This window comes from Furipterus horrens, unplaced genomic scaffold, assembly GCF_987537825.1.
Source record: "Furipterus horrens unplaced genomic scaffold, mFurHor1.1.pri manual_scaffold_3, whole genome shotgun sequence".
Classification (NCBI taxonomy): Eukaryota; Metazoa; Chordata; class Mammalia; order Chiroptera; family Furipteridae; genus Furipterus; species Furipterus horrens.
Window position 1 is genome coordinate 29,854,317 of NW_028327173.1, and position 26,877 is coordinate 29,881,193.

A 26,877-nucleotide genomic window follows, 5' to 3' on the forward strand; every position below is an offset into this window, starting at 1 on the left:
GGCGGGGTGGGCCTGCGGCTGCAGGGAGGGTCGGTGGGTGCGGCCCTCGGCCCCGCCCCGCCCCGCAGCGGGAAGGGGAGGTGGAACGTGGTGATTGTGGCGTGGGGGTACCCGACGCGGACCTGCGACGGCACGGCGGCGGGGTTCCACTCCGCTCTGATGTGGTTTGGGCCCGCACCCAGTTCCGAGGTGCAGCGGCTCCCAGGCTGAGATGGAGCAAGAAGAGGAGGTTCTGAGCCAGTGGGTGGCCTCTCAGCACCAGTTCTCAGAGGTGGGTCCAGCGTCAGCCCCAGGGCAGGGCGCGGGGGCTGGAAGATCCGAGGCTGGAGGAGTGGAGGAAAGCGGACGTTTGGGCTTTAGGAGTTCTAGGGACGGGGTTGGCAGGGATGCGATATCAAGGACACAAATCATGTGTCGTTATATTGAGTGTAAACTGTAATTGAAAAAAAAAAAAAAAGCAATGTTTCTACAACGTAGACATTACCCTATACATCTACAAAAAAGAAGAAAAAATCACGTGTCATTTATTCAATTAATATTCACCGAGCCTTAGCGCCTGTGCTAGTTCCAGGTAAAAAGCTCCAGGTAGCCTCAAGGAGAGGGGCTTAAATACTGAGGAAAGAAGGCAGCAACGTTTTGAAGGCAGTGGGACATGTGCAGCGAAGAAAAATGAAATATTTATTGGAGCCCTACCAAGTGTCAGGCCTTTGCCAGACCCTGAGAATACATGGTAAATTTTCCATAAGACGTTATACCGTTTTATTAATAAATCACTGAATGATTGGAAATGTACAAGTTGTGACGGAGAAGTACAGAGACCACAGGGGCAAATAGCAGAGGTGTTTGATCTGGTTTAGGACACCAAGGAGACAGCTGTGGATTTGGTCTGGGACTGGGAAATTGGTCAGGTAGAGGGTTGCAGGTCCTGAGATCAGGAACAGTGTGCCCCCACCTCGGAGGAAGTGAAAAACAGACTACGAGACCAGGTCTCGAAAGTGAGGAGAGAGTGGCCCAAGGGGAGGGGGACAGGGATTGCAGCACCTTCATGCAGTGCTTGAGCTGGTTATTGCGAGAAGAGTAGAACGCCGTTAATGCATTTAACCATGCTCAGTCAAAATTAGCTCTGCATTTTTTTTCAAACGTGGTTTTCATTTTTTTTAAAGATTGCCCTGGTGGTTGTGGGCAGAATTCAAGGCAATAGTTAGAAAGCTATTGTGATAATCCAGGTGGAAGTTAAAATGGCGGTCTTACTAGAGGCGTGAAAGTGGAGATGGAGATCCTGGAAATGTTTTAGAGGTGGAGACCACAAGAACTGGTAATTACTGGGATTTAGTTGGTGAAGGAGGCATCCAGGACAATTAACAGATTTCTGGTTTGCACAACTAGGTGAGAATAGTGGTGACTTTCTGAGGGAGGGAAGGATGAGAAGAAACTGGATTAAGGTGTTTTTCTTAACCTCTCTGGGAGTGACTTGATGGGTAAGGATGATCAGGAGTTTTGGACTTAGTCCAAAGTGCCTGTGGGCTGTCCAAATGGACATTGCATTAGGCAGCTGGAAGATTCAGGATAGATCTGCCCCGGAGCTATTGTTTTAACAATAACTGGAATATAAACAGAAATGGAGCATTAGCATGAGAAAGAGTGCCTGAGAGTAGCACAGGAAAACCTCTAGGGGAAGACTGGGGCCAGAGAGGGAAGGAGAAAACTAGGCAAGTGTGTGTAGGTGTTTCTGCAATGTGTTCCTAAGGCCAGGGGTAGGAAACATTTCAAGAGGAGTGTGGCCAGTAGTCTCAGAAGCTCCTGAGAGGTCAAGCAAAGAGGAGTCTGACAAGGTTTTGGATTTAGTGATATGGAGGTCAGTGGTGATCTTTATGCAAGTTGGTTCTGTGGCCCAATGGGGACAGGAGTGAATTTGGGGGAATAATAGGTGAGGAACTGGTAAACGTGAATTTAGACATTTCCCAAGAAGTTTGCCAGTGAAGAATCAGAAAGAGAAAAGGGGAGGCACACCAGAAATACCCATCCAATAGACATTTATCTGGGGCATAATAGGTGTCTACTTATACTAGTTTCTGACCATCTGTCTAGTGGTGAATGAAACAGGATCGCCCCAACACTTGTAGGGTTTAAAATTTGTTTTCCTTCTCCATAGTCAAAACATTATCAGATTTATCAAGATTAATGATAGATAACCTTTTAATATCATCTTAGTGTGATTCTTATTCAAATTCCCCTAAAATGTCCTTTAGCTGATATGTCCAAACCAGGATCCAAGTTAAGACCACACAGCATGTGGTTATTAGTCCTTTGGGTCTCTGAAATTTTTTCCTGACTAGCATTCCTTTTTTCATGATCCTCATTTTTGTCTTATAGAATGCTCCATCTGGATTTATCAGATTGGTTTCTCATGGTATCATTTAGCTTGATCATCTCTCTCTTGTTATTACCTCTAAATTAGAGTTAGATCTTAAAGCTTAATTGGATTCTTGATTTTTGGTAAGAATGTCTCATAGGTACAGCAAGCTTCATCTTGCATTATTACATCAGGAAGCTCATCTGGCTCTCCACATTTGGTGACTCTGGGCTTGGCCCTTGAATTCAGGTAGCACAACAGCTGATTGATCTCTATTCAAGCTTATCTTTAGCCTTGCAGTCAGAATATATAACCTGTGTGCTGTTACCTTGAATGCATCCACATGCCCCAGTTTCCCACCAAGCATTCACCTCCTGGCTTCAAATATTTTTCCTCAATCAAAAGTTTCATTAGGGGCTGTAAAATAATGATTTTCCAATTCCACCATACCTTCTGTATTTATTAGTTTGTATTCTTCTGTAAGGTAGGATTTTTCTTAAACAACAGGAATAATTGGTGATTTTGAAATAACAGTTTCCTACCAGAAAGACAGAATTCTTGATTCTTTCACTTCAATTCATAGTGTCTGAAGCTGGGGTAAGTGCTGACTCCTTGTTACTTTGTCTCATGAATTTTCATAGATTCAATCAACAAACATTATTCTTTTTGATTCTCAATTTTTCACAAATTTGGCCAGTGGGGATCCCTTCTGTGTCCTTTTTAAAAACATTTAAAAATTGTAAAATCTACTTATTATAAAAATATCATAACTATGTTTAAGCATATATAGTTCTGTGGCATTAAGCATGTTTTCATCATTGAGCAACCATCATCACTGTCCATCTCTAGAACATTGTCATGTTCCCAAACTGAAACTCCCTAATCACTAGTGACTTCTCAATCCCCTCCCAACCCCCAGCCCCTAGCAACAACCATTCTACGTTCTGTATCTTTGGATTTGACTTCCTTAAGTACCTTACATAAATGAAATCATTATTTGTCCTTTGTGACTGGTGTACTCTACGTAGCATAATCTCTTCACGGTTCACTCAGGTTGAGGCATATGTCAGAATTTCCTTTCATTTTAAGGCAGAATAATATTCTGTTGTATGGATATACCACTTTTTTAAAAAAAATCTGGTCACCATTTGATGGACACTTGGGTTGCTTCTACATTTTGACTATTGTGAAAAATGCTACTCTGAACAGGAGAATACAAATATCTATTCCAATTCCCTGCTTTCAATTTTTATAGGTATGTACCCAGAAGAGAAATTGCTGGATCATATGATAATTCTGTTTTTAATTTGTTGAGGAACTGCCAGATTGTTTTCCATAGTGGCTGCATTTTACACTTCCAACAGCCAGTGCGCAAGGATTTCAGTTTCTTCACATCTTGCTAATGCTTTTTTAAAAAATGGTTTTATTTATTTTTAGAGAGAGGGGAAAGGAGGGAAAAAAAGAGGAGGAGAAACATTGATGTACAAGAGAAACATTGATTGGTTGCTCTCGCATGCCCCCAACTGGGGACCTGGCCTGCAACCCAGGCACGTGCCCTGACTGGGAATTGAAGCAGCCGACTTTCAGTTTGTGGGATGACACCCAACCCACTGAGCCACACCAGACAAGGCTAATGCTTTTTTTTTATTTTAAAGAATAGTCATTTTAATGGATGTGAAGTAGTATCTCGTTGTGGTTTTAATTTGCGTTTCTCTAATGATTAGTGATGTTGAACATTTTTTCATGTGTGTATCGGTCATTTGTATGTTTTTGGAGAAATGCCTAATTAATTCTTATGTCCACTTTTGAACTGGGTTGTTTTTCTGTTGTTTTAGACGTTTTTTAAATATGTATTTTGGATATTAGTCCCTTACCAGATATGTGATTTGCAAATATTTTCTCCCATTCTGTTGTTTGCCTTTATAGTGTTGATAGTATTCTTTGATGCACAAAATTTTTAATTTTGATGAAGTCCAATTTTGTCTATTTTATCTTTTGTTACCTATGCCTTTGGTATCATATCTGAGGAATCATTGCCAAATCAAATGTCATGAAACTTCCCCCACTTTCCTCTATGAGTTTTATAGCTTTAGCTCTTATGTTTAGGTCTTGATTCATTTTGAGTTAATTTTTTACATGGTGTTAAGTAAGGTTCCAACTTGATTCTTTTGCATGTGGGCTATCCAGTTTTATAGAAAAGACCATCTCTACCCCCATTGAGTGGTCTTTGCAACCTTGTTGAAAATCATTTGATTTTATATGTGAGGCTTTATTTCTGGGCTTTCTGTTGGTCTACAAGTCTGTTTGTTTTTAAAAAATCCTTACCTAAGGACATGCTTATTGATTTTAGAGAGGGGGAAGGGAGGGAGAGGAGAGAATCACCAATTTGAAAGAAAAACATGGATCATTTGCCTCTTGCAAACACCCCAACAAGGGACTGAACTCACAACCTAGGTATGTGCCCTGACTGGGAATTGAACCCATGACCTTTTGGTTTATTGGGACAACACTCCAACCAACTGAGCCACACCAGCCAAGGCTGTAGGTCTGTTCTTAATGTTAATACCATACTGTTTTGATTATTATAGCTTTGTAGTAAGTTTTTCAAGATCTTTTGTGTGCGTGTGTGACTATTTGGGGTCCCTTGTGACTTTAATATGAATTTTAGGGTGGATTTCTCTATCTTTGCCAAAAGGGTTTTGGTAAGGATTGCGTTAAATCTATAGATTGCTTTGAGTAACATTGACATCATAACTTAAGTCCTCCAATTCATGAGCATGTCTTTCCATTTATTTACATCTTTAATTTCTTTCAGCGATGTTTTGTAGTTTTCACAGTTTAAATTAAGCTCCTTGGTTATTTCTAACTATTTAATTCTTTTTGATGCTATTGTAAATTGGATTGCTTTCCTAATTTCCTTTTCAGATTGTTCATTGTCAGGGTATAGCAGCAACTGATTTTTGTGTGTGTGTTGAATTTGTATCCTGCTACTTGGCTGAACTTTTAAATTAGTCCTAACAGGTTTGTGTCAGTGTGTACGTAGTCTTTCAGATTTTCTGCACATAAGATTGTACTATCTGAGAACGGGGATAGTTTTAGTCCTTTTTCAATTTGGCTGCCTCTTTTTTCTTTTCTTGCTTAATTGCTCTGGCTAGAACTGCCAGTACAATGTTGAATAGAAGTGGTGAAATTGGGCATCCTTGTCTTGTTCCTGATTTAGAGGAAAGGCCTTCAGTCTTTTACTTGAGTATAATGTTAGCACTAGGTTTTTTATGAGTGCCTTTTATTATGTTGGAAGTTTCTATTTCTAGTTTTTGAGTGTCTTTTAATCATGAAAGGGTATTGAATTATTTCAAGTGCTTTTTCTGCATCAATTGAGGTGATGATGTGTTTTTTCCCTTTGAGTTACTGATGTAGTGCATTACATTGATTGATTTTCATATGTTGAATCACCCTTGCATTTCTGGGATAAAGTCCACTTGGTTGTGTTGTATAATTTGCTAATGTGCTGAAGAATTTGATTTGCTAGTTTTCTTTGTTGAGGATTTTTGCATCTATATTCATAAAACATTTGGTCTATTGTTTTCTTTACTTGTGATGCTTTTGTCAGGCTTCTGTATCAGGGCAATGATGTGTTCGTAGAATGAGTTAGGAAGTATTCCCTCCTCTTCAATTTTTGGGAAGAATTTGAAAAATATGCGTGTTTTTCTTTAAATGTTTAGTAGTATAAACATTTAAAGTGTGCAGCTTAATGAATTGTCTATTTCTGCTCTGTGATTCTTTCTATTTAATTTTTTTATTGTTATTCTATTGCAGTTGTCCCGATTTTTCCCCCTTTGCCCTCCTCTGCCCAGCCCAATCCCTGCTCCCACAGTTAATCCCCACACTGTGGTCCATGTCCATGGGTCATTCATACATGTTCTTTGACTAGTCCCTTCCCCTTCTTTCCACCATGATCTCCCTCCTCCTCTGCTCTGTGATTCTGTAATTGGTATTAAAGTTGAAATTGTTTTCTTAAGTTCTGCTTTTTCCCTCTTTTAAAAAAAAGTTGTGTTTAAATGTTATTAATTTTTCTTCGATCTATGGCAGCATTTTTCTGGTGAATTTTATTTTTCTTTTGAGAAATTACAGTCTTTATCTTCTGATTTGATGTTTTGTATCTTTTATGGATACTGCCTTTTTTTAAAAAAAAGATTTTATTTATTTATTTTTAGAAAGAGGGGAAGGGAGGGAGAAAGAGAAGAGAAACATTGATGTGTGCGAGAAACAGTTGGTTGTCTCTCACAGGCACCCCACTGGGGACCTGGCCCGCAGCCCTGGCATGTGCCCTGACTAGAAATAAAACCAGCAACCTTTTGGTTCACGGGTGGGCACTCAGTCCACTGAGCCACACCAGCCAGGGCCCTTTTTTAAAATTTTCTTTATTTTTTTTCTTATTGGATACTGGTTGGTTTAGGGGGGGCAGTGCTGTATTTTTTAACTTATGTTTTGGTTTTCATATTTGCTTGGTCTTTTCTGCACTGTCCCAATGGAGGAGGAGTGGATGGGAGATGATTGGGTAGCTTTCTCAGTTTCCCAGCTCAAGAGTTCTCCCTATTCCTACAGTAATGGACAGTGTTAAAAATAGGGTTTTTGGATCCTCTCCCATTTCAAGAGGTTCTGCCACCAATCCCTTTTTTGTTTCTTTCTCTTATGCCAGTTTGTCATCAAGGGCTACTGCCCTGACTTCCAAGACAATCCTCCACCTTTTTTTTTCTTTCTGAAGATTCTTTTGATGTTTATTTCTTCCCCCACCGCTCCTTTTTAAAGTGGTTTTAAAAGTCTTTTCTTACCTCCTCCAATGCTTGATCTCAGACCTGCCACAGCAGTTACCATTCTGGTGAGACCCTCTTCTGTCGGTAAGTATTTGCAGATGGTTTCAAAGGTTTGTTAAAACCAGGATCCATCTGAAGCCTCCATTCTTATTTGCCCTCTTTGTTGTTTTTTATGAAATAATAAACAAAAACATGCCATTGCTCTGGCTGGGTATCTCAGTTGCTTGGATAGTCATCCCAATATACCAAGGTGGCAGGCTGGATCCCCAATCAGGGCACATACAAGAATCAACCAATGAATTCATAACTAAGTGGAATCACAGATTGGTGTTGTTTCTTCTCTAAAATCAATCAATAAATTTTACAAAATGCACCAAGGAGGAAAAGTGTCGTGAATCACACCTAGGCTTCCACTGTCCTATCAGCAAGACCTGTATCTTAGAAGAACCCAAGCTGGGGAATGGCCTGGAGGTAGGATAATTCAGGCAAGAGATGATGGAGGCCTGGATTCAAGTGGGGTCTAGAGATGGGGAGGAAGGACATGTGGAACTGGAATTTGAACTAAGATGAATTTCATATCTTTCTCTCTCTCCCTCCCTCCCTCAAAGGGTACTGAGGAGTCAATGTGCATCTTGGACATGTCTCCGTCTCCCAGAAGCGGTGGAGTGCACACTTCCTGGAACTCTGGCCCATCAGGCACTCAACACGTTCTTCAGTGTCCACAGCTGGAGAGGATCCCCTTGGTTTCTGCAGAGGCACCCAGGCAGAATGCGAATGATATGGGCCCACCCTTCAGTGTGTTGCTGCCTGAGCATGATGTGAACTACTGCCCCCAACTGACTCTCCCTCCTTCCCAAATGATTTGTTGTCAGGGAATGTCTCCCTCTCAACCAGGAATGACAATTTTTAAGGGGCCTCAGATGATGTCCTTAGGAGAGCCCAGTATTCCAGGGGTGGCCATGACCTTCAGTGGGAATCTAAGGATGCCCTTCAACGGGCCACCAGACACAGGTCCCAGTGGAATCCCAACGATGTCCCACAATAGGGTTCCAGCAATGCCTTATCCAGGCCACCCAGCAACATCTTCTAACAGAGACACTTTGACACCTAAAATGCTACTGGCCCCAAGCATACCTTCTGCTGAGGACCAGGCAATGCTCCCCTCTTTGGCTGAGATGTTGCCCCCTAGAGATCCCCACAGCTGTCAAATGCCCCCAGCTGGGTCCCCATCACTGCTGGCTTTCGAATCCCAGGGCTCCTTCGTTAGCCAGCCAGTTCCTCAGGAAGATGGCTTCCTACCTGAGCAACTCATACCTGCCCCACAAAGTGCAGAGCGGAATTGCAGGGCCCAGGGAAGGGCTCCCAGGAGAAGACCCACAGTTGCAAGGCCCCACTGCTGCCAGTATGAGGACTGTGATAAAGCTTACACTAAGCGCTCCCACCTTGTGAGCCACCAGCGCAAACACACAGGTGAATGAGGGGCCAGGCAGGGGGGGTGGGGGTGGAAGCATCTCTGGGCTTTCATTTTGTGCTGGACCACTGCTTTGTAAGGGTTGGTGACTAGCCTGTCATCCTTCAGTTTGGGGATCAAGCTATACTATCCTCACCAACTTGCTTTCCCAGTCCTGTAGGACAGTACCAAGATGGCGGGGACTGCTGATTGTGTGCCTCCTGTTTTCCTGTTTTTCCTTTTGATCCCCCAACCTTGACTGCTCTGCCTTGTACAGTCAGACCCCTTCCTTCCCACCTGCTGGCCTAAATTCCTCTACTTAATTCCTTCTCTCCCTTGTTACTTTCCCTCCCCAGGTGAGAGGCCCTATAAATGTTTGTGGGAAGGCTGTGCATGGTCTTTCTTCCGCTCTGACGAGCTTGGACGACATACGCGGATACACACCAGATACAGACCACATAAATGTGATCTGTGTGGCCGACAGTTCATGAGATCTGACCACCTCAGGCAACACCAAAGGATTCATCTGCGGGTGGCAGGATCCTCCAGTCCACAGGTCAGCGATGGACAGATGGCTGGTCCTCCTGCTTCTGGTCTTTAGGTCAATCTCCTCTTCCTCTCATTTTGGCTTCTCCACCCAGATCCCGCCTGCCTCTGACCAGCGAGTCTCTTCGGTAGGTATAGGCTTAGATGCAGGCCAAGAAAGATTATGAGGCAGTGTTGAATGAAGCCCATATGAGCCCTGAATCCTGTCAGGGACTCTTCAAAAACTGTCTTAAATGCCCTTACCACTTACTTTTGCAGAGTTTAGACACATGGAAAGATGGGACAAAGTAGAGATTGGGAGCTTTATTAAAAAGCTCTTAATCTTACATCATTCCCCAGCTTGAAACTATTTAGTGACTCTCTTTTGCCTGCTACACAAAATCCAAGTTCCTTATCTTGGTCTTCCACAGTTTCCAGAGCCAGGCTGTCTTCAAATCTTGTGACTTTGGGAAAGGTCTCTGACCACTCTGCCATGCTTCCTCTTCTGGCAAATGAGAAAAACAGTATTGGAGAACAGTATTGGATTGTTCGGGGCACATCTTATGTATTGAATCATATTCTGTCTATCATTCACCAGCCACATGCCCAGAACTTCTGTCTCCTCCCACCAGTCCCAGACTTGGATGGAAAAGGCCACCTCAGGGCATAAGTTTTGGCATTTGAAGTAGCCACGAGCAACCCAGAAGCATGTGGGAGTTAATGCTCCTGGGGTAACGCTTGACTAATGGGAGATGGGGGAGACCCAGAGGGATAAATTCCCTTATTCCCTCCCTCCCCTGATTGCTGCAAGGCACTGTTTTCCAAACAGTACAGCCAATGGGGAAGTCTCCCAAGTAGGCAGTGAACACTCACTGTGCTTCTTCAAGGCTTGTGAAGCAGGACCCCACCTGCGACCACCTTGTGTTACCTCCCATTCTCCTGTGCCTTGCTTTCCTTTTTTCACTTTCAGTGCCTTGGGATTACACCACCCAAATAAAACGTTGATACATAGTTCTTGTTTTAGGCTCTGTTTTGTAGGTGACTTGGGGGTGGAGATTAGACTGGGGCAGAGAAGGATGAACCCAACTGTAAATTCCCTTTCTTCCAGAGTTCAGGTCCCTGGACTACCACATACCATATGTTAAAGGGTCCTTCCTTCCTGCCCCTCCCCTAGGGTTGAGGGCATAATGGCTATCCTGGCAACTCAGCCAGGTAGTTCAAACCTCATTTCTGGACTTCTCAGCCAGACCAGCAAACTAATAGAAAGGAACTTGTCCAAGCTCTCAAGTGGCAGAGCTGGGATCGCAACCAGGATCTGTCTACTCTGGAGTTAGATCCCTTAACCAGGTATGATGCCTTCTACAGGTGTTGTCTGTGCCTATTCTGATGCCGAGCAGCACTGCCAGTGATGGTCACAGTGCAGCAAATCAGGAGTAGTCCCTGTGGTCCAGCAACCATTTGGTCTAGGGGCTGAGAGGTCCACCTAGGTGCAGTGACCATGGGGAGGAGCACCTAAATGGGAAGGTCAGAAAGGATTTTTGGAGGAGGTGATCCTTGAGCTCAGCAAGCAAGTATATGTAACATTTAGTAATCCCTTAAATAGTAAAATAAACTGAGCAGGTAAAGGAAGAGGAAAGAGAATTCTAGGCAGAGAGAACACTACCTGGCAACTGCTCAGAGGACAGTCAGCCACCAGCTTCCATTGGTTTGGCAAGTATATTTGATCCCACAATTCAGAGAGCGGCACAGCTGTGGGGACTCATGGTGGATGGCATGGAAACAATGGCAGAGTGTGCCAGGGAAGACTCCTCAAAGAGGTGCCTGAGTCAGGCCTGAAGAAGTCATGGAGGTTAGCTAGACCTATTTCTAAGAGCATAACTGTCTGTTGCAGGGCAGAAAGATCATGGACAAAAATTCTCAGAGTGCTGCCATGGTGAAGATCTGAACCTCTGGGCTTGAACTTATTGTGGGAAGCTGGGGACGTCCCACAGCCTTAGCTATGCCTGCCTCTCTTACCTCCCCCACCTCTGTTCTGCACGGCCACCTGGGTCTGTTCCCTTAGTGGCCCCAGTGTCCATGGACCAGGCTTTCAGGTGCTCTCCACCCAAATTCCAAGCAAAGAGAGTGAATATAATTTTTTTTAAGATTTTATTTATCTACTTTTAGAAAGGGGAAGGGAGGGAGAAAGAGAGGGAGAGAAATATTTATCGGTTGTCTCTTGCACACCCATAACTGGGACCTAGCCAGCAACCTAAGCATGTGCCCTGACTGGGAATTGAACCAGTAACCTTCCAGTTTGCAGGCCAATACTCAATCCACTGAACCACATCAGCAAGGCTAATTTTTTTTTTTAAGTAGAGACAGAGGGTGCTCATATGACCCAATTACTGGCCCCAAGGACTCAGGTTTGAGTACCAAAGATCTCTTTCATTCCCACTTGGGCACTAGGTCCCTTCCATGGTGAGAGGGTGATTGGAAAAGAAGAAATCAATCTATTTTTCTAACAAATAATTACCCTGTGCTAGGTTTGGACTAAGCCTTTCCCAGTATTGTTCAAATACAAGACAGGGTAGTGGGTGGGCAAGGCATTGTGGGTTCTCAGTAAAACTAGTAGATTTCGAATCCTGTCTGCCATTTCCTGGCTTTGTGGTCTTGGGCAATTTACTGAATCTCTGTTGCTTTAGTTAACAAGTGGACAAGATTGGATTCAAACTAAAAAGGTGCAATTAATCACATTTGAAAAATGGTTTCTTTGACTGCCTTCAGGGAGAGGAAGGGGTTTCAGTGCTCCAGGTGAGAGTCGAAGGAGGCTTGGACCAGGGTGTGGAAGTGGAAGATTAAAACAATTTAGGAGTGATCATTGAATTTGGTTGAGGTAGTGGTCAAAGATGACTCCCAGGTTTTTGGCTTGTGTTATAGGTAGCACAGCAGAATGGACGAACTTCATTAATTTTCTACTTTTTATTATCTTTGTTATGCATGCAAAAGTATTATTTTGTATGTATGCAATTTAAAGAACAACAATAATAAAAATGTGTCCACCCTTAATGTCACTTGAGAAAAAGTACATGCTGATAATATTTGAAGCCTCTGAGCGCCCCTCTCCGATCACACCCCCGCATCCTTCACTGTAGAGGTTACTATCCTGAATTTTGGTTAGTCTTGCCTTTGCTTTTGCTTGTCACTTTTACCATATGTGTAACTATTCTTAAACAATATAATGATTGGTTTAATGTGCTTTTGAACTTTGTTTATTTTGGGGGGGTTCGTTGAGCTTCCTCAATCCAAAGGCTTGTAGTCTTAATAAAATTTGTAAAAACTTTGACCTTCGTTTTGTCAATTTTTTGTCCCTCCCTTTCTCCTAACACACAATCTACTTATTTAATAGACTGCTTGATATTTTGCCACAGGTTACTGATGCTCTGTCCAATTTTTCATTCTTTTTCTTTTTCTGTTTCATTTTAGATTTCTTCAAGCTACCTGATCTGTTCTTCCTCTGTGTTTAATCAGTTCCAAAAAGTGTTTTTTATTTTAGATACTGTATTTTCCCATCTCTAGGAATTCCGTCTGGGTTTTTTAAAGTACATTTTATTGATTATGCTGCTACAGTTGTCCCAATTTCTTTTCCCCTTGCTTCCCTCCACCCAGTATCCCTCTTCCTCTGGCAATCCCACCCACCTTAGTTCATGTCCATGGGTCATGAATATAAGTTCTTTGGCTTCACCCTTTCCTATATTATTCTTAACTTCCCCCTGTCTAGTTTGTTTCTACCAATTATGCTCCTTAACCCTGCACCATATCCCCATTTCTCCCCATTCCCCCTCCCGGCTGATAACCCTCCAACTGATCCCCATACCTATGATTCTGTTACTATTCTGGTTGTCTGCTTAGTTTGTTTTTATTTTTATTTTTTTTAAAAATTCTGTTGATAGTTGTGAGTTTGTTGTCATTTTAATGTTCATAGCTTTGGTCTTCTTTTTCTTAAATAAGTCCCTTTAACATTTCATACAATAAGGGCTTGGTGATGATGAGCTCCTTTAGCTTTACCTTGTCTGGGAAGCACTTTATCTGCCCTTCCATTCTAAATGATAGCTTTGCTGGATAGAGTAATTTTGGTTGTAGGTCCTTGCTTTTCATCACTTTGAATACTTGCCAGTCCCTTGCTTGCAAAGTTTCTTTTGAGAAATCAGCTGATAGTCTTGTGGGAACTCCTTTGTAGGTAACTCTCTTCTTTTGCTGCTTTTAAGATTCTCTCTTTATCTTGAACCTTTGGAATTTTAATTATGATGTGACTTGGTGTGGTCCTCTTTAGGTCTAGCTTGCTTGGGACTCTCTGTGCTTCCTGGACTTGTATGTCTATTTCCTTTGTCAAATTAGGGAAGTTTTCCTTCATTATTTTTCACATAGTTTTCAATTTCTTACTCATCCTCTTCTTCTGGCACCCCTATGATTCAGACGTTGGCACGTTTAAAGTTGTCGAGAGGTTCCTAAGCCTCTCCTCTTTTTTTTTTTTTAATCCTTTCCTCCTTCTGTACTGGTTGACTATTTATTTCATCCTTATGTTCCAAATTATTGACTTAAACCCTGGTTTCCTGCCCTTCACCATTGGTTTCGTGTGGTTTTTCCTTCACTTCACTTAGCTTAGCCTTCACTTTTTCCCTTCTGCATTTGCCATACTCAAGCATATCTATCAAGTTTGTGAGCATCTTTATCGCCAGTGTTTTGAAATCTCGAGTCTGTTAGGTTGGCTAACTCCTCATTGCTTATTTCTCCCACTGGAACCTTGATCTGTTCTCTTTTGAGCCATACTTCTCTGCCTCCTCATTCTGACAGCTTTTTGTGTTTACCTCTGAGTCTTAGGAGGTAGAGCTGTTGCACCTGTTGTACCTGGTACATTGTAAGGGGTGGAGCCTTAGGAATTCATCATATGGAGCACCCCATTTCACCACGTTATGGCACTGTATGTAGGGGAGGGGTCTGAGAGGGAACAATGTCGCTTGCTCAGCACTTGCCCCTATTCCAGGTACTTCTCCCACTTCTGTATTGGACTGGCGCCCCTTTAGCTGTTGTGGTTCCCAGAGTGGGTGGGTCTGTGGATGTTCTAGGACCGTGGGAGCCGCTAAACAAACGGACTCTGCTGAGAGACCAGCAGTTTCTGCCTCCGCCCCAACCCCCACTGGTTTTCACAGTCAGAAGCAATGAGGCTTTATTTTCCCCGGTGCTGGAACCATGAGCTGCGTGGTCTGGTCTGGTGCTGGGAACACTACCCAGGTGTCCCTCCTTACTTTTTTAAACATGTGACTGCACTTTCCGCCAGCCACAGCCACCACCTCCGCTGCCTCCATAACATGTCCTCTCCACCCGGCTCCACCTCTCCTACCTGTCTGGGTGAGTATTTCTTCTTTATACCTTTGTTGGACTTCCATGTAGCTCGGTTTTCTGGAACTTCTGGTTGCCTCCAGTTTTGAGGTAGTTATATTTCTTTTAGATGGGGGGTGGGGGGGAGCAACGTGTCTACCTACACCTCCATCTTGGCTGGAAGTCCTGTCTGGATCTTTTAAAAAATATCTTACATTTCTCTCCTTACCATGGTCATGCTTTCCTCCATATTCTTGAAAATATGAACCATAGTTACAATAGCTGTTTTAATGCCCTCAGATGCTAGTTCCACCAAGTTTGTCATTTTGGGGTCTGTATTGATTGATTTTTATCCTGGTAATTGTCCTTATTTCCCTGCTTCTTTTTACTAAATGCTAGACCATTGTGAATTTACATTATTAGTTGTTTGATTTTGTTATATTCCTTTTAATAGTGTGGGCTTTTACTTCTGGCATGCATTTTACTTCTTAGAATTTGTTGGATCCCTTTTGAGCCTTTTCTTTTTCCTTGGAAATTTTTATTTATGTGATGCTTACTTGTAAGCCTCTTCTTTTTTCTTTTTTTTCCTTAGGACAGGCCCAAAACTTCCCTTTTTTTCTAGAGCTAATTTAGCCCTGCTACTAAAGCAAAATTATTTCTTTACACTCTGGCTAGTGGAAATAAACTTTTTCCAGCCCCGAGTGAGCTCCAGGAATTGTTCTGCCTACTTTTTTTTTAGGGGTCTTTTTTCTAGTGTTGGTAATTCTCATGCTTTGTCGGTACTCAAAGACTCAAAGGGACACCTCTCAAGATCTTGAGCATGCTTTCTCTGCAAAACTATCCCCTCAAGTATTCTGCCTCCCAAATTCTAGCCACTTTGGTCCTCTCAAACTTCAGTGTCTGTCTCCTCAGACTTACATGCTCTATTTCCGTTTTCCTTCCACAGGACTATAGTCCTGCATTGCCATTACCCATTGTTGAAATCCACTGCTTCATATACTCTGTATGGTTCTGTCGTTGTTTAAGCTGAGAAGTTAAATCCAGTGTCTCACTCTATCTTTAAAATGCATCTAAACGGAATCATTGTAATAGATTCTTTGAACTTACTTATATTTTGTTCCTAATTATGCTTTTGAGATTATTAATGTCATACATGCAGATGCAGTATTCACTGTTGTGTAGAATTATTCAATTATATCAATATACAATTTATATATTCTACTGGATCTCTTCCAATATTTTTGCTTTTGTTAAGAACAGTGCTGCTCTGAATATTTCTGATTAAATCTCCCACTGATCATGTGTTGTTTCTCTTTGAAGCATTTTTCAAAGGGTGGTTGTTAACTCAGTGGGTTGTGAACCAACTAGAAAAAATAAGGATTGCCAGGCAAGGTTGGGAGCTTGGCTGAGCTCGGTGACAATGTACCCTATGGCATCAGCTGCTTGTGTAGTTGTGAAGGAGTTAGAATCAGCAGGGGTTAAGGATTTGTCAGATGAGTTCCACAGCAGGGCAAAGGGACAAGGTCCTAAGTCAGTCACTGAGAACTGAATAAATGTGTAAATGAATGAACACCTGAAAACCAAAGGATAGATTTATTGAAAAGGGACATTATTTTTTTGCTATATCACATGTAGGAGTGGACTAGATGCACCAGTGTTTTCTAAGAACCTCTATATGGCTAAAGAATATTCCATTGTACGGCTATACCACACTTTGTTTATCTACTTGTCAGTTGATAGACACTTGGGTTGTTTCTACTTTTTTGATTATTATGAATAATGGTGCTATGAACATACTGAACAGTTTTTTTTGTGTGAACATATGTTTTCAGTTCTCTTGGGTGTGGAATTTCTGAGTCAGACATAGCTTGTTTAACGTTTTGAGGAACTGTTAAACTTATTCTAAAGTGACTGCACCACTTTACATTCCCACTGGTAATATATGAAGTTTGCAATTTCTCTATCTCACTGACACTTGTTATTGTCCATCTTTTTTGTTATAGCCACCTGCTGGGTGTGAAGTGGTATCTCACTGTGATTTTGACTTGCATTTCCCTAATGACTAATGAAGTCGAGAATTTTTTAAATGTACTTATTGGTCATTTGTATATCTCCTGTATTTTTTCTTACAAATATGGCTAATTGGCCATATGTATTCAATCTTTGGAGAAATGTCTAGTCTAATCACTTGTTTATTTTTAAATTGGCTTATCTTTTTATCAGTGAGTTCTAAGGTATCTGTAAATATATTCTGGACATTAGATGCTTATTAGATATATGTTTTATAAATACTCTCTCCTACTCTGTGGGTGGTACTGAAACATTAAAGTTTTGCATTTAATTGAAGTTCAGTTTATTTTAAATTTGGTTGCTTGTGCTTTTGGTGTAATATCTAAGATTAACTCAAGGTCATAGGTTTACACCTATGTTTTCTTCTAAGAGTTTTCTAGGTATTTTTTATAATTTTTAAAAGTTTATTTTAGAGAGAGAGAGGAAGAGAAAGGAAGAGAGAGTGTGTGTGTGACATAAATTTATTGTTTCATTTATTTATGCATTCATTGGTTGTTTCTTGTATGTGCTCTGACCAGGGATCAAACCTGCAACCTTGATGTATTGGGACAATGCTCTAACCACTGAGCTACCTTCCCAGGGCTCTAGGTGTTTGATTGTTTGTTTTAAGAGCATTCTAGTTTTAACTCTTATATCTAGGTCTTTGATCATATTGAGTTAATTTTCATCTGTGTTGTAACTTCATTCTTTTGCATGTGGATATCCAGGTATTCAATTTGTGTATTGATACTCTCTATTTGCCAAGACATCATTTTCAAACTGTCCTTTAGTTTTTGTTTTTTTTAAAGCATATTTAGCTCACTTAAACTCTTTGTTCAGTTAAGTCCAATAACTGGGCGTCCTCAGGTAAAATTTCTATTAACTATTTTTTCCCTCTATGTATGGGCCATACATTTTTGTTTCTTGTATGTCTTATAATTTTTATTACTGTTAAAAACTGAACATTTAAAATTATATAATGTGGCAGCTCAAGAAACCTGATTTCCCTCCCTCTTCAGGGTTGTTGTTATTTGTTGTTATCTGCTTAATGACTTTTCTAAATTAATGACTTCTGATTCTACAAAGACCATATTCTTTGTTGTGTGTGACACTGAAATCTCTGCTGACCTTGGTGGTCAGCTAATGACTAGACAGAGGTTTCCTTAGATTATTGGAACCAATAGTCTCTCAGTCTTTGCCAAGTGGCTCTCTGTGCCTATTGTGGTAGCACATCTTCAACATTCAGCCTGGCAACTGACAGCCCCACCTTAGCCTTCACTTCCTGCTTGCACAAAGCCTCAAAGTTAGCCAGAGATGAGAGCTTAGGGCCTTCTCAGGTCTTTCCTCAGCACATGCAGAGCCCTGGGCCTGAGCACAACCCTGTGTATGTGCGTGGCTTTCCAGATTCCCAGCAGTATGTTACAGCTTTCCAAAGTCTCCTAAGGACATCTTATTCCCCAGCTTTGCCTTTTAACATTTTTGGTTAGCTTATTATTTGCTCCCAACTATTCTTCACTGTCTCAGGCAGGTATGATGGTCAATAATCACCTCTGATCATTTTTGCTAAAAGCCCCGAGAAATAAAGCTGTAAGCACTGGGCAATTTTTGAGTCAAGTCATATATAGACAGCCTTGCAAGTGGGGTCTTCCAGGGAACCACCAGACAGATCAAATAATGACAATTCTCTTGAAATGGAGCATTGAAGGAACTCCAATCCCAGTGGCTGCTGGGCTGCTAGTTTTCCCATGACTGTAGGCTATTGGTTTTCAAGGCTACCATGGAGCTGGGGTAGATGGGAGTAGGACAGGTTAAAGTACCACAAAGCTCACTGATATGCAGCTCTTTTGCTTGAATGCTCCCCAGATTGCTGTAAGCCTTTGATTAATTTCTGAGTTCTGAAAATGATGACTCCCAGCAATTTTGCTGGTGTTCTTATTGCTTTTATGCAGGAGAAAAAATTTGGAAGTCCCTATTCCACCATTTTCACTGACATTACTTTCATTGCAGTTACTTTACACTTTTCAAATTATAAATGATAATTAAGATTTCTTTTCATGTATTTATGGACTATTAAGTTATTTTTGTGATTATAATTTTGTCCACTTTTCTTCCCTCTGGTTTTTGGTGTATTTTTCTCACAAGTGTTAAGAGTTCACCATTTTCCCTGGCTGGTGCGACGCAGTTGGTTGGAGTGTTGTCCCACAACTGAAGAGTTGTGGGTTCAATTTCTGATCAGGACATATACCTAGGTTGTAGGCTTGATTCTCAGTCCCAGCACGTACAGGAGGCAACCAATTGATGTTTCTTGTGTTGATGTTTCTCTCTCCCTTCCTCTCTCTAAAAGCAATAAAGGAAAGTCCCTGGGTGAGGATAAAAAAAGTTTGCCAGTTGTCTTTTGACTTTATCTATCTAGCTATCTATATTTTTTGCCATGTTAAAGACTTATTTTCATACAATTTTACCAATTCTCATTCTTTTATTGCACCTTGGTTTCAGTTGTAGTTAGAATCCTTTCTCTAAATTCTGGCTATAAAGGAATTCACCTCGTTTTTTTTCTAGTACTTATATGGTTTCATATTTTACTTTTAGATACCTGATCTATTTGGAATTTACTCTTATGTATGGGAGGAGGTCCAAATCTAATTTTAGCTTTTGCTAGTAGGTTAAATAGCTGTCCCAGCACAATTTCTTAAAGTTCTTCTTTGCTTCAGTGCTTTGTCACATTCTCTGTATACTTATTTTCTATGTGTACTACGTCTATTTATGTACTTCCTGTTTTACTCCACTGGTCTCCTTGTCTCTTCATTCACCACCTTCACATTATTCATTGACCTTGTAGTCCCAGCCCAACCCGGTGACCGCCATCCTGTAGCCCTCTGCCTCTCAAGGCAGAGACCGCACACTCCAGGCCTCCCACCCACACCAGCGCCCTTAGTTGCTCTGCTAACTCCCAAGGTTGTTGCTCCTGTCCCTCCCAAAACCACAGCCCTTCTATCATGGACACAGCATGTTCCATGCCCCTGCCCACACCAACTCCTCCACTCCCTCCCCTGCACCCAGCCCCTGGTTACAGCTCACTTGCTCCCTGGAGGGCTGCTTCCTGCCTGATCAGTGACTGTGGACCCTGACTCTGCTTCCCCAGTGACTACAAACAGCATACTTCTCTGCCATCCATCTTCTGCCACTACATCTTCCTTGAGATCTGAACCCCAACCTTAGAGGGCTCATCCTCCAAGCTTGGCCCTCCTTAGATGTCTTCTCTCAGCCCTGGGGTACCAGACAGTGTTCTCTTGCAACTATTGTTCCTCTTTCATCATAGTTTATTTATTCTCTATACTAAACTTTCCTCTGCTCAAAGCACTTTGTGCTTTTTCTCCCCTGACTGGACTCCGGCTGATGCAATCAGAGCATGTTTGTTGTGGTGTATAAGGAGAGTACAATTAGCATCTGATACTGTACAGTATCATTGCACATTGCACACCACTATGTCTATTAGTGACTTCATTACACTTTAAATAGATATGTAATTTGGGATTTCAATGCTTTATGTAATGTGAAATCCTTGGTGATTGTTATAAGAGTGTTTTAGCAAAACTTGAGCAAACTGGTTAGGGTTTTTAGATGGATTGGAAATATGTTACTATTTTTCATATTTTGGATAACATCTGAAAACTCAGTGTCCAGATTAGATTTGGATAATGAAGGATGGCTGTATCTCTTCTTTTTATGGTGGTTGCACTTAACATGAGGCCCAAGTGCACTCTCATATCTCTTTGGTCTCCTCCCCACCCTAGAGTGTTGATAATGTATGGAAGTTTTGCTTGGGATTGTTATGAATTTTTTTTAAAGATCTTATTTATTTATTTTTGGAGAGAGGAGAAGGGAGGGAGAAAGAGAGGGAGAGAAATATCAATGAGAGAGAGAAACATCAATTAATTGCTTCTTGACCCGCAACCCAGGCATGTGCCCTGACTGGGAATCAAACAGGTGACCCTTTGGTTCACAGGCCAGCTCTCAATCCACTGAGCCTCACCAGCCAGGGTGGATTTTTTTTTTTCATTGTAGCAAAAACATGGATGAATCTTAGAACTATAATGTTGAGAACAAGCTGGTTTCATAAAATTATATAGAGCTTAACATAATTTATATGACAATCAAAATAAGAAAATTTTTGAACATCTACATTTGTGATAAATTCATACAAGGTAAAACAAGGGAATTTGTATATATGAAGTTCAGGGTACTAATTAATTCTGGAGTATACACACACAAAGTGTCAATCATATTCTAATTCCTGAATTGGGTGGGGAGTCCAGCTCCAGGCCAAACTCTTATGTACAAATTTTTCGACCTGATCATAAGGCTTTGCCTGGTTGGCTTCATGGAGGAAGCTGCCCTCCCCATGGCAGACCTGGTGCACACCCACAGCACTGAAGTTTTCTGAAGGGAGTTGCATGCACTCAGGGCCTGAAGGGCCAGACAGACTCTTGTGCATATTGGCATTTCTAACCCAGTCACCTCCATCAGAGGCATCCTTCCTGGGGTCCTTGGTGAAACACTGTCTTCACTCTGACTCAGTACTTTTTACACTCCTAGCCCTTCCTCCTCTTCCTCCCCCAGGTTCTCCAGGTCCATGAAAAGGCAGGAACCTTTCATTTGGGGCTGCTGGCAGAGAGACAATTCCCCTGTCTGCCTGCATTCATGTGACCCTGCCTGGTGCTGTTCCCTGGAGAAAATGGAGCAAAGGGAGCCAGCACCTCTCCTTTTCACCTCTTCTTGCACTGTCACAGTAAGTGAATAAAGCTTGGATTCTTACCTTCAGTTTGGCCCATTGTCCTAATTAACCATCTTGGCACCTGGCAACTCAACAAAATGAGGAAAGGAGCAGGGTGGCCGATTGAGCACAAAGCTGTTCTGGAAGAATAAAAAGCCTGAAGGTCCTGGGGGTACTTTCTCAGCCATGCCAGTGGGCCTAGGGTAGTGCTGGTGGATTACTTTCAGAACCTTTTTAGTTCTCAGGGGGACCCCTGATCCTCTTCACCCTCACATCCCTGTCTGGGCTTGTCCAGCGGGTCAAATTAGAAATCCAGCAAAGGGACTAGGAAAGCTAAGCCTCAGGAGCAGTTCTCCGGCTGCTGGTCGTGGTCCTGCAGCAATGGGACCAAAAGCTGCCAGAGGCCTCACATGCTGAATCGTAGCCAATAGCTATTGGCTCTAAGCAGGTTCCTGGGACCAAGGGGTATCCTGCAACACTGCCTATTATTGCAACTCATGCCTTTAGTGAGAGTGCAGAGTCTTTCAGGATTACTTTGTCCAGTGGCCCAAAGAGACCTAAGTGACTTGGTTAGTTTGCCTTCACTTTGAAAAAAGATCATCTTGCCCTGGCTGGTGTGGCTCAGTGGATTGAGTGCTGGCCTGCAAACCAAAAGGTCTCAGGTTCGATTCCAGGTCAGGGCACGTGCCTGGGTTGCAGGCTGAGTCCCCAGTTGGGGGCATGCGAGAGGTAACCAATTGATGTATCTTTCACACATCAATGTTTCTCTCCCCCTCCTTCTCCCTCCTTTCTCCTCTTAAAAAAAAAAAACATTAATATTTTTAAAAAACAGATCTTGTTAAACTTAGTGATAAGAGAGTAGGCCTGGGGTGCATTACAACAGAGCCCCTCTTTCAAAATGCCCTGACAATGGCCACGCTGCCTGAAGAGGAAGAGGTGGTTAGAAGTACTCCTTTCTCAGAGGTAGTAGTTGACTAGTTGACAAGTTCCGTGTTTGGACCATACCTGCAGAGTCTCTAACATCCCTGCAAGCCATCCTTGTGGTCACTTGAGTCTACAGTGAGGGACTTAGAACAGAAAGGCTGTTAGCCAAACTCAAATTTCCAAGTTTGTCTGTGCAGCTCCTGCTGGTGCTGGTCACCGGGCCCCATTAAACCTTGTGAGGTCAGCTAAATTGGTCCCCAACACAGTCCAAGTCTTAACTGACCAATTCCCAGACACGAAAGAAGTGGCAACTGGCAAAAGAGCAGAGACCTGGAGAAAGAGCAGCTAAGACCAATAACCTAGTGCCCTCTGCTGGCCAAACTGGACAAAGGCCTTCCCAAAAAGATCTCTGAATTTGATTACTGGCAGTGTCAAAGGAGTATGAGAAACCAAGGAATTCAGCGCTGCCTGATGGGGCTCTCGGTGACCAGTGACCCTGGAGATGACTGGGAGAGTACTGCCAATCTTACCTGGACCTCTTGGCATTCAACAATTAGATTAGGGTCAGGCAAAGGTCCCTCTGTCCCCATGGGGGACTGGAGGATCTCTCTCAAGGTCAAGGTTCAATGGGGATGTGAGGGTGAAATGCACTTCTTGGGCTTTGGCTTAGGTGCACAAGTGACTTCTATTCCTGAAACCCTGGCTTCAGGGTGAGAGGAAGCAGAGAAAGCTCTTTGGTTCTGCATTTGAGGCCACTATCACTGGGACTGTTGCCCAAGCCCCGTGGGTCCTTTCAGGTGTCCACTAATCTTTTCTGTGTATGGCTCCCCTATTGAATGTATTATTGGTATAGATGTATTGTCTCTGTGTACTGCTACTTGACCCAAACCTCTGATAATTACTGTTGCATTTTAGTGGGTCATGTGGATGACCCATGAACCTACCCAGTTATCTACCAACAGTTAATACCATTGTCTACCCAAAATGATACTGGCTGCTTGGGGAAGAAGAAAAGATAATCGTCCACACTGCTGATTTAAAATGTTGTCTGGGTCCCTCCAAGACTCAGGCATCTAGCTTTTGGAGGCTTTGTAGGTGAGAGTGTGTGGCTCAGGAAGACCCTGAAATGTTGCAGGGCAAGTTGAAGCCTTGGGAATTTGCAGTCCACTTCCCTTTTAGGGCTCTGGGTGGAGCAAGCTTTTCATAGCGCCCTCCTTGGAAATGAGAAGTGGGATAGATCACATTCTTGACTTTACTCATAGCGTTTTGCTGGGGGTTGGGGGGGTATATTACACAAGCTGGGGGTTGATGGGAGTCAAAGTCAGACCTAAGAGACCAGGGCCTGTAAGAGCTGGAAAGAAGGACCTAGTCAGCAGAGATGATGGCTCAGCTCCTTAGCAGCAGTTGTCACGCCATACCCACGCAAAGAAAAACAGGCTGCAGGTCACCCCAGCTGCAGACATGTCAGCAGAAATTGAAGGAAAGGGCCTGAGGCCCAGTGGAAAGGATAGAACCTTCCCTTGTTAGCCAGCACTTGACCATCCCTCCTCCAATGCCACCACCCCCTGTATTCTGACAGCATATTGAGAAGATGAAGAGAAAAAGGAGACACTTTGCCTGAGAGAAGAAATAGCCATGAGAGGACTTTCAACATTTAAACAGATTAAATGCTTCTGATTCTATTGAAATGCATAGATGTATTCCTTCTGTCCTCTTTTTCATTTTTTAAAAAGATTTTATTCATTTTTAGAAAGAGGTGTAAAAGGGAGAAAGAGATGGAAACACTGATGTCACTGATCAGTGCCTCTCACACACCCCCAACTGAGGACCTGGCCCACAACCCAGGTATGTGCCCTGACTGGGAATTGAACTGGTGACGTTTTGGTTCACAGGCCAACACTCTACCCACTGAGTCACACCAGCCACAGCTCTACTATGCTTTAGAAAACAAGTAAAACCTTAAAAGCTTACAGATAATGTGTGGCGGCACAGAGCCAGGTGCTGAACAAACAAAGGCTTAGTAGGTAGAGTCTTTTGACTGTACTCATTTCCTCATGGGCTGATGGGCTCGTAGTCACAGGCTGTGGACTCTCTGATGCTGCTTTAGGTGATCAGATCTTGAAAAATTCTTCTTGCAAGTAGTACACAGGTAGGGTCGCTCCCCACTGTGCCTTCTGTTGTGTCTTTTGAGCTCATCTGAACGGGCGAATTCCCATGTGCATCCCTTTGCATTGCATTTGTAGGGCTTCTCTCCTGGACCAGAGAGAAAGAGATTTGTTATGCTTCTGGGTATTGTGAGACAAGAAAGTTGAAAGTGAATGGAGAAGAAAAAGATTTTGAGGATGTTGGTGTGGGAGAGGAAGAACGAGAGGAGAGGAGTCTGGAGAGAGTGAGTGAAAGAGGAAGAGAAGGAGGGCAGCATGAGCTGGAAGGATGAGAAGAAAGTAGTGAAGAAGGGAAAGGAAGAGAAAAAGAAAAATAGAAGTAGGGGTCAGGAGGATAAGGAGGGATAAGGAGGTTGAGGGAGGGGATCTGTTGGGCCTAAGGAGAGGTCTATGAAGTAACATCCCAGTGGAGGTAGTGTCAAAACCATCCACAAGAAGTCAAACAAATCCCTCCCCTTATTCCCATCACCCCAACAAAGGCAACAACACATATGGCTGCAGCCAGGTTGGCTCTGGCTCAGAACTAGAATCTGGCCCACAACTAGAGTCTGTCCCTGAGGTTGCTTTATCTACCCTTTCAAATTTGCCAATCTTTTCTAGAGTCTAATGGGGTCCTAGTCTTAGAGGGACAACAATCTCAAGTGATCCCAGTGTTTTTTAAAAGCACAAATCTTTAGACTTACCTGTCACCCAAACCCTAGGCCCTCACTCACCGGTGTGTTTGCGCTCGTGGACTCGGAGGTGGGAACGCTTTGAATATGATTTCCCACAGTCCTGGTATGTGCAAATGTAGGACTTCAAAACGTCATGATTCTTCGGGAGCTGACATCTCTGGGTTTCAGGGTTTGATTTCTGCTTTTCTAGGGATTGTCCTTGGGTAAAATGGGAACTTGTAAAGTACAGGTATCCTGGGTGTGGCAGTGATGATGACTGACTTGGCATCATATAGCTTCCATAGAGAGTGTGGTCATCAGTGACGGTTGTTGTCTGGTTCCTCTTAAGGGTCACCATCTGACTCCCGTAGAGAGTCTGGTCACCACTGTATGTTGTCATCTGGCCTCCAATAAAGGTCTGGTCACTAAGGAAGGTCATTGTATTAAGAGCTGTCATCTGGCTTCCAAAATAGTTCTGGTCCCCACCGAGGGTCATCTGGCCTCCATAATGGGTCTGGTCTCCACTGATGGTCATCTGTGCCTCATTAAGGGTCTGGTCACCACTGAAGGTCATCTGGCCTCCATAATGGGTCTGGTTCCCACTGATGGTCATCTGTACCTCATTAGGGGTCTGGTCACCACTGAAGGTCATCTGGCCTCCATAATGGGTCTGGTTCCCAATGATGGTCATCTGTACCTCATTAGGGGTCTGGTCACCACTGAAGGTCATCTGGTCTCCATAATGAGTCTGGTTCCCAATGATGGTCATCTGTACCTCATTAGGGGTCTGGTCACCACTGAAGGTCATCTGGTCTCCATAATGGATCTGGTTCCCACTGATGGCCATCTGTACTTCATTAGGGGTCTGGTCACCACTGAACATCATCTGGTCTCCATAGAGGGTTTGTTCATCACTAAGGGTCTTCATCTGGCTACCTTCATTGGAGATTGCCATGTTATTTGCAGTGGTGGTTGTCTTCTGGCAATCAGAGAAAGATGTCTTTGGTTTGTCATTGATATCTGTTATCCAGGAAGTTTCTGTGGGTTTTCTCTGATCAAAGGAGGTCACCTTGTGGTCCATGGAAAAAGTCTCACTTAGGTCTCCAGGGAGCATATCAAGGGTTTGAGCAGGGAGTGTTGTCATGTTGTCAAGGACTGTCCCAGGGATGTTAGAACATTCAGAAATCATCATTCTGGGCCTCAAGGGAGTCATCACCTGGTTCTCAATTGACTCATGTTGGCTGTCCTCACCATGGGCAGTCAGAGGCATATAGAGCTCTGGTGCAGTTGGGCTTCTTGCCTCACGTGCCTCAGAGAGATCCTGGAGACTTGCCTCAATCTCCTTGAGTGCCTGAAATAAAGAGTGACTATCTTGGCTGTTGCCTGATAACTGAACTGGACTTTCAGATCTGGGATCCTGCAAAAAAGTTAAAAGGTCAGGGATCCTATGCAACTCAAATCCCAATTACACATACCCTTCCTTTCCATCCCTGCTAACTCTATCCTTGTCTAGCCCACATTTCATTCCCACCATGACCCTAAAAGAGAGGAGCCATGATTAAATTCCATTTTAAAGAAGAGAAAACAGCCCTGGCTGGTGCGGCTCAGTGGATTGTGCATGGCCTGCATACCAAAGAGTTGCTGGTTTGATTCCCAATCATGGCACATGCCTGGGTTGCGGGCCATGTCCCTAGTTGGGGGCGCACCAGAGGCAACCACACATTGATGTTTCTCTCCTCTTTCTTCTTCCCTTCTCCTCTCTCTAAAAATAAGTAAAACATAGAAAAGAAAGAAAACAGAGGTCCTGAGAGG

General features: G+C 42.9%; 2 protein-coding genes across 2 annotated transcripts; one reads left to right on the forward strand and one right to left on the reverse strand.

Annotated features, from left to right (window-relative positions):
- Positions 1–211: 211 nt before the first annotated feature.
- On the forward strand, positions 212–11,087 carry KLF17 (KLF transcription factor 17). Its single transcript, XM_090268264.1, has 5 exons — positions 212–271; positions 7,776–8,637; positions 8,974–9,173; positions 9,259–9,291; positions 11,034–11,087. The coding sequence occupies exons 1-5, from the start codon at positions 212–214 to the stop codon at positions 11,085–11,087; spliced, it is 1,209 nt and encodes a 402-aa protein (XP_090124390.1).
- Positions 11,088–24,321: 13,234 nt separating this feature from the next.
- Positions 24,322–26,020, reverse strand: LOC150014770 (uncharacterized). Its single transcript, XM_090268266.1, has 2 exons — positions 25,126–26,020; positions 24,322–24,500 (listed from the first exon to the last, which is right to left on the reverse strand). Exons 1-2 carry the CDS (start codon positions 26,018–26,020, stop codon positions 24,322–24,324), a joined length of 1,074 nt encoding a protein of 357 aa, XP_090124392.1.
- Positions 26,021–26,877: the final 857 nt, after the last annotated feature.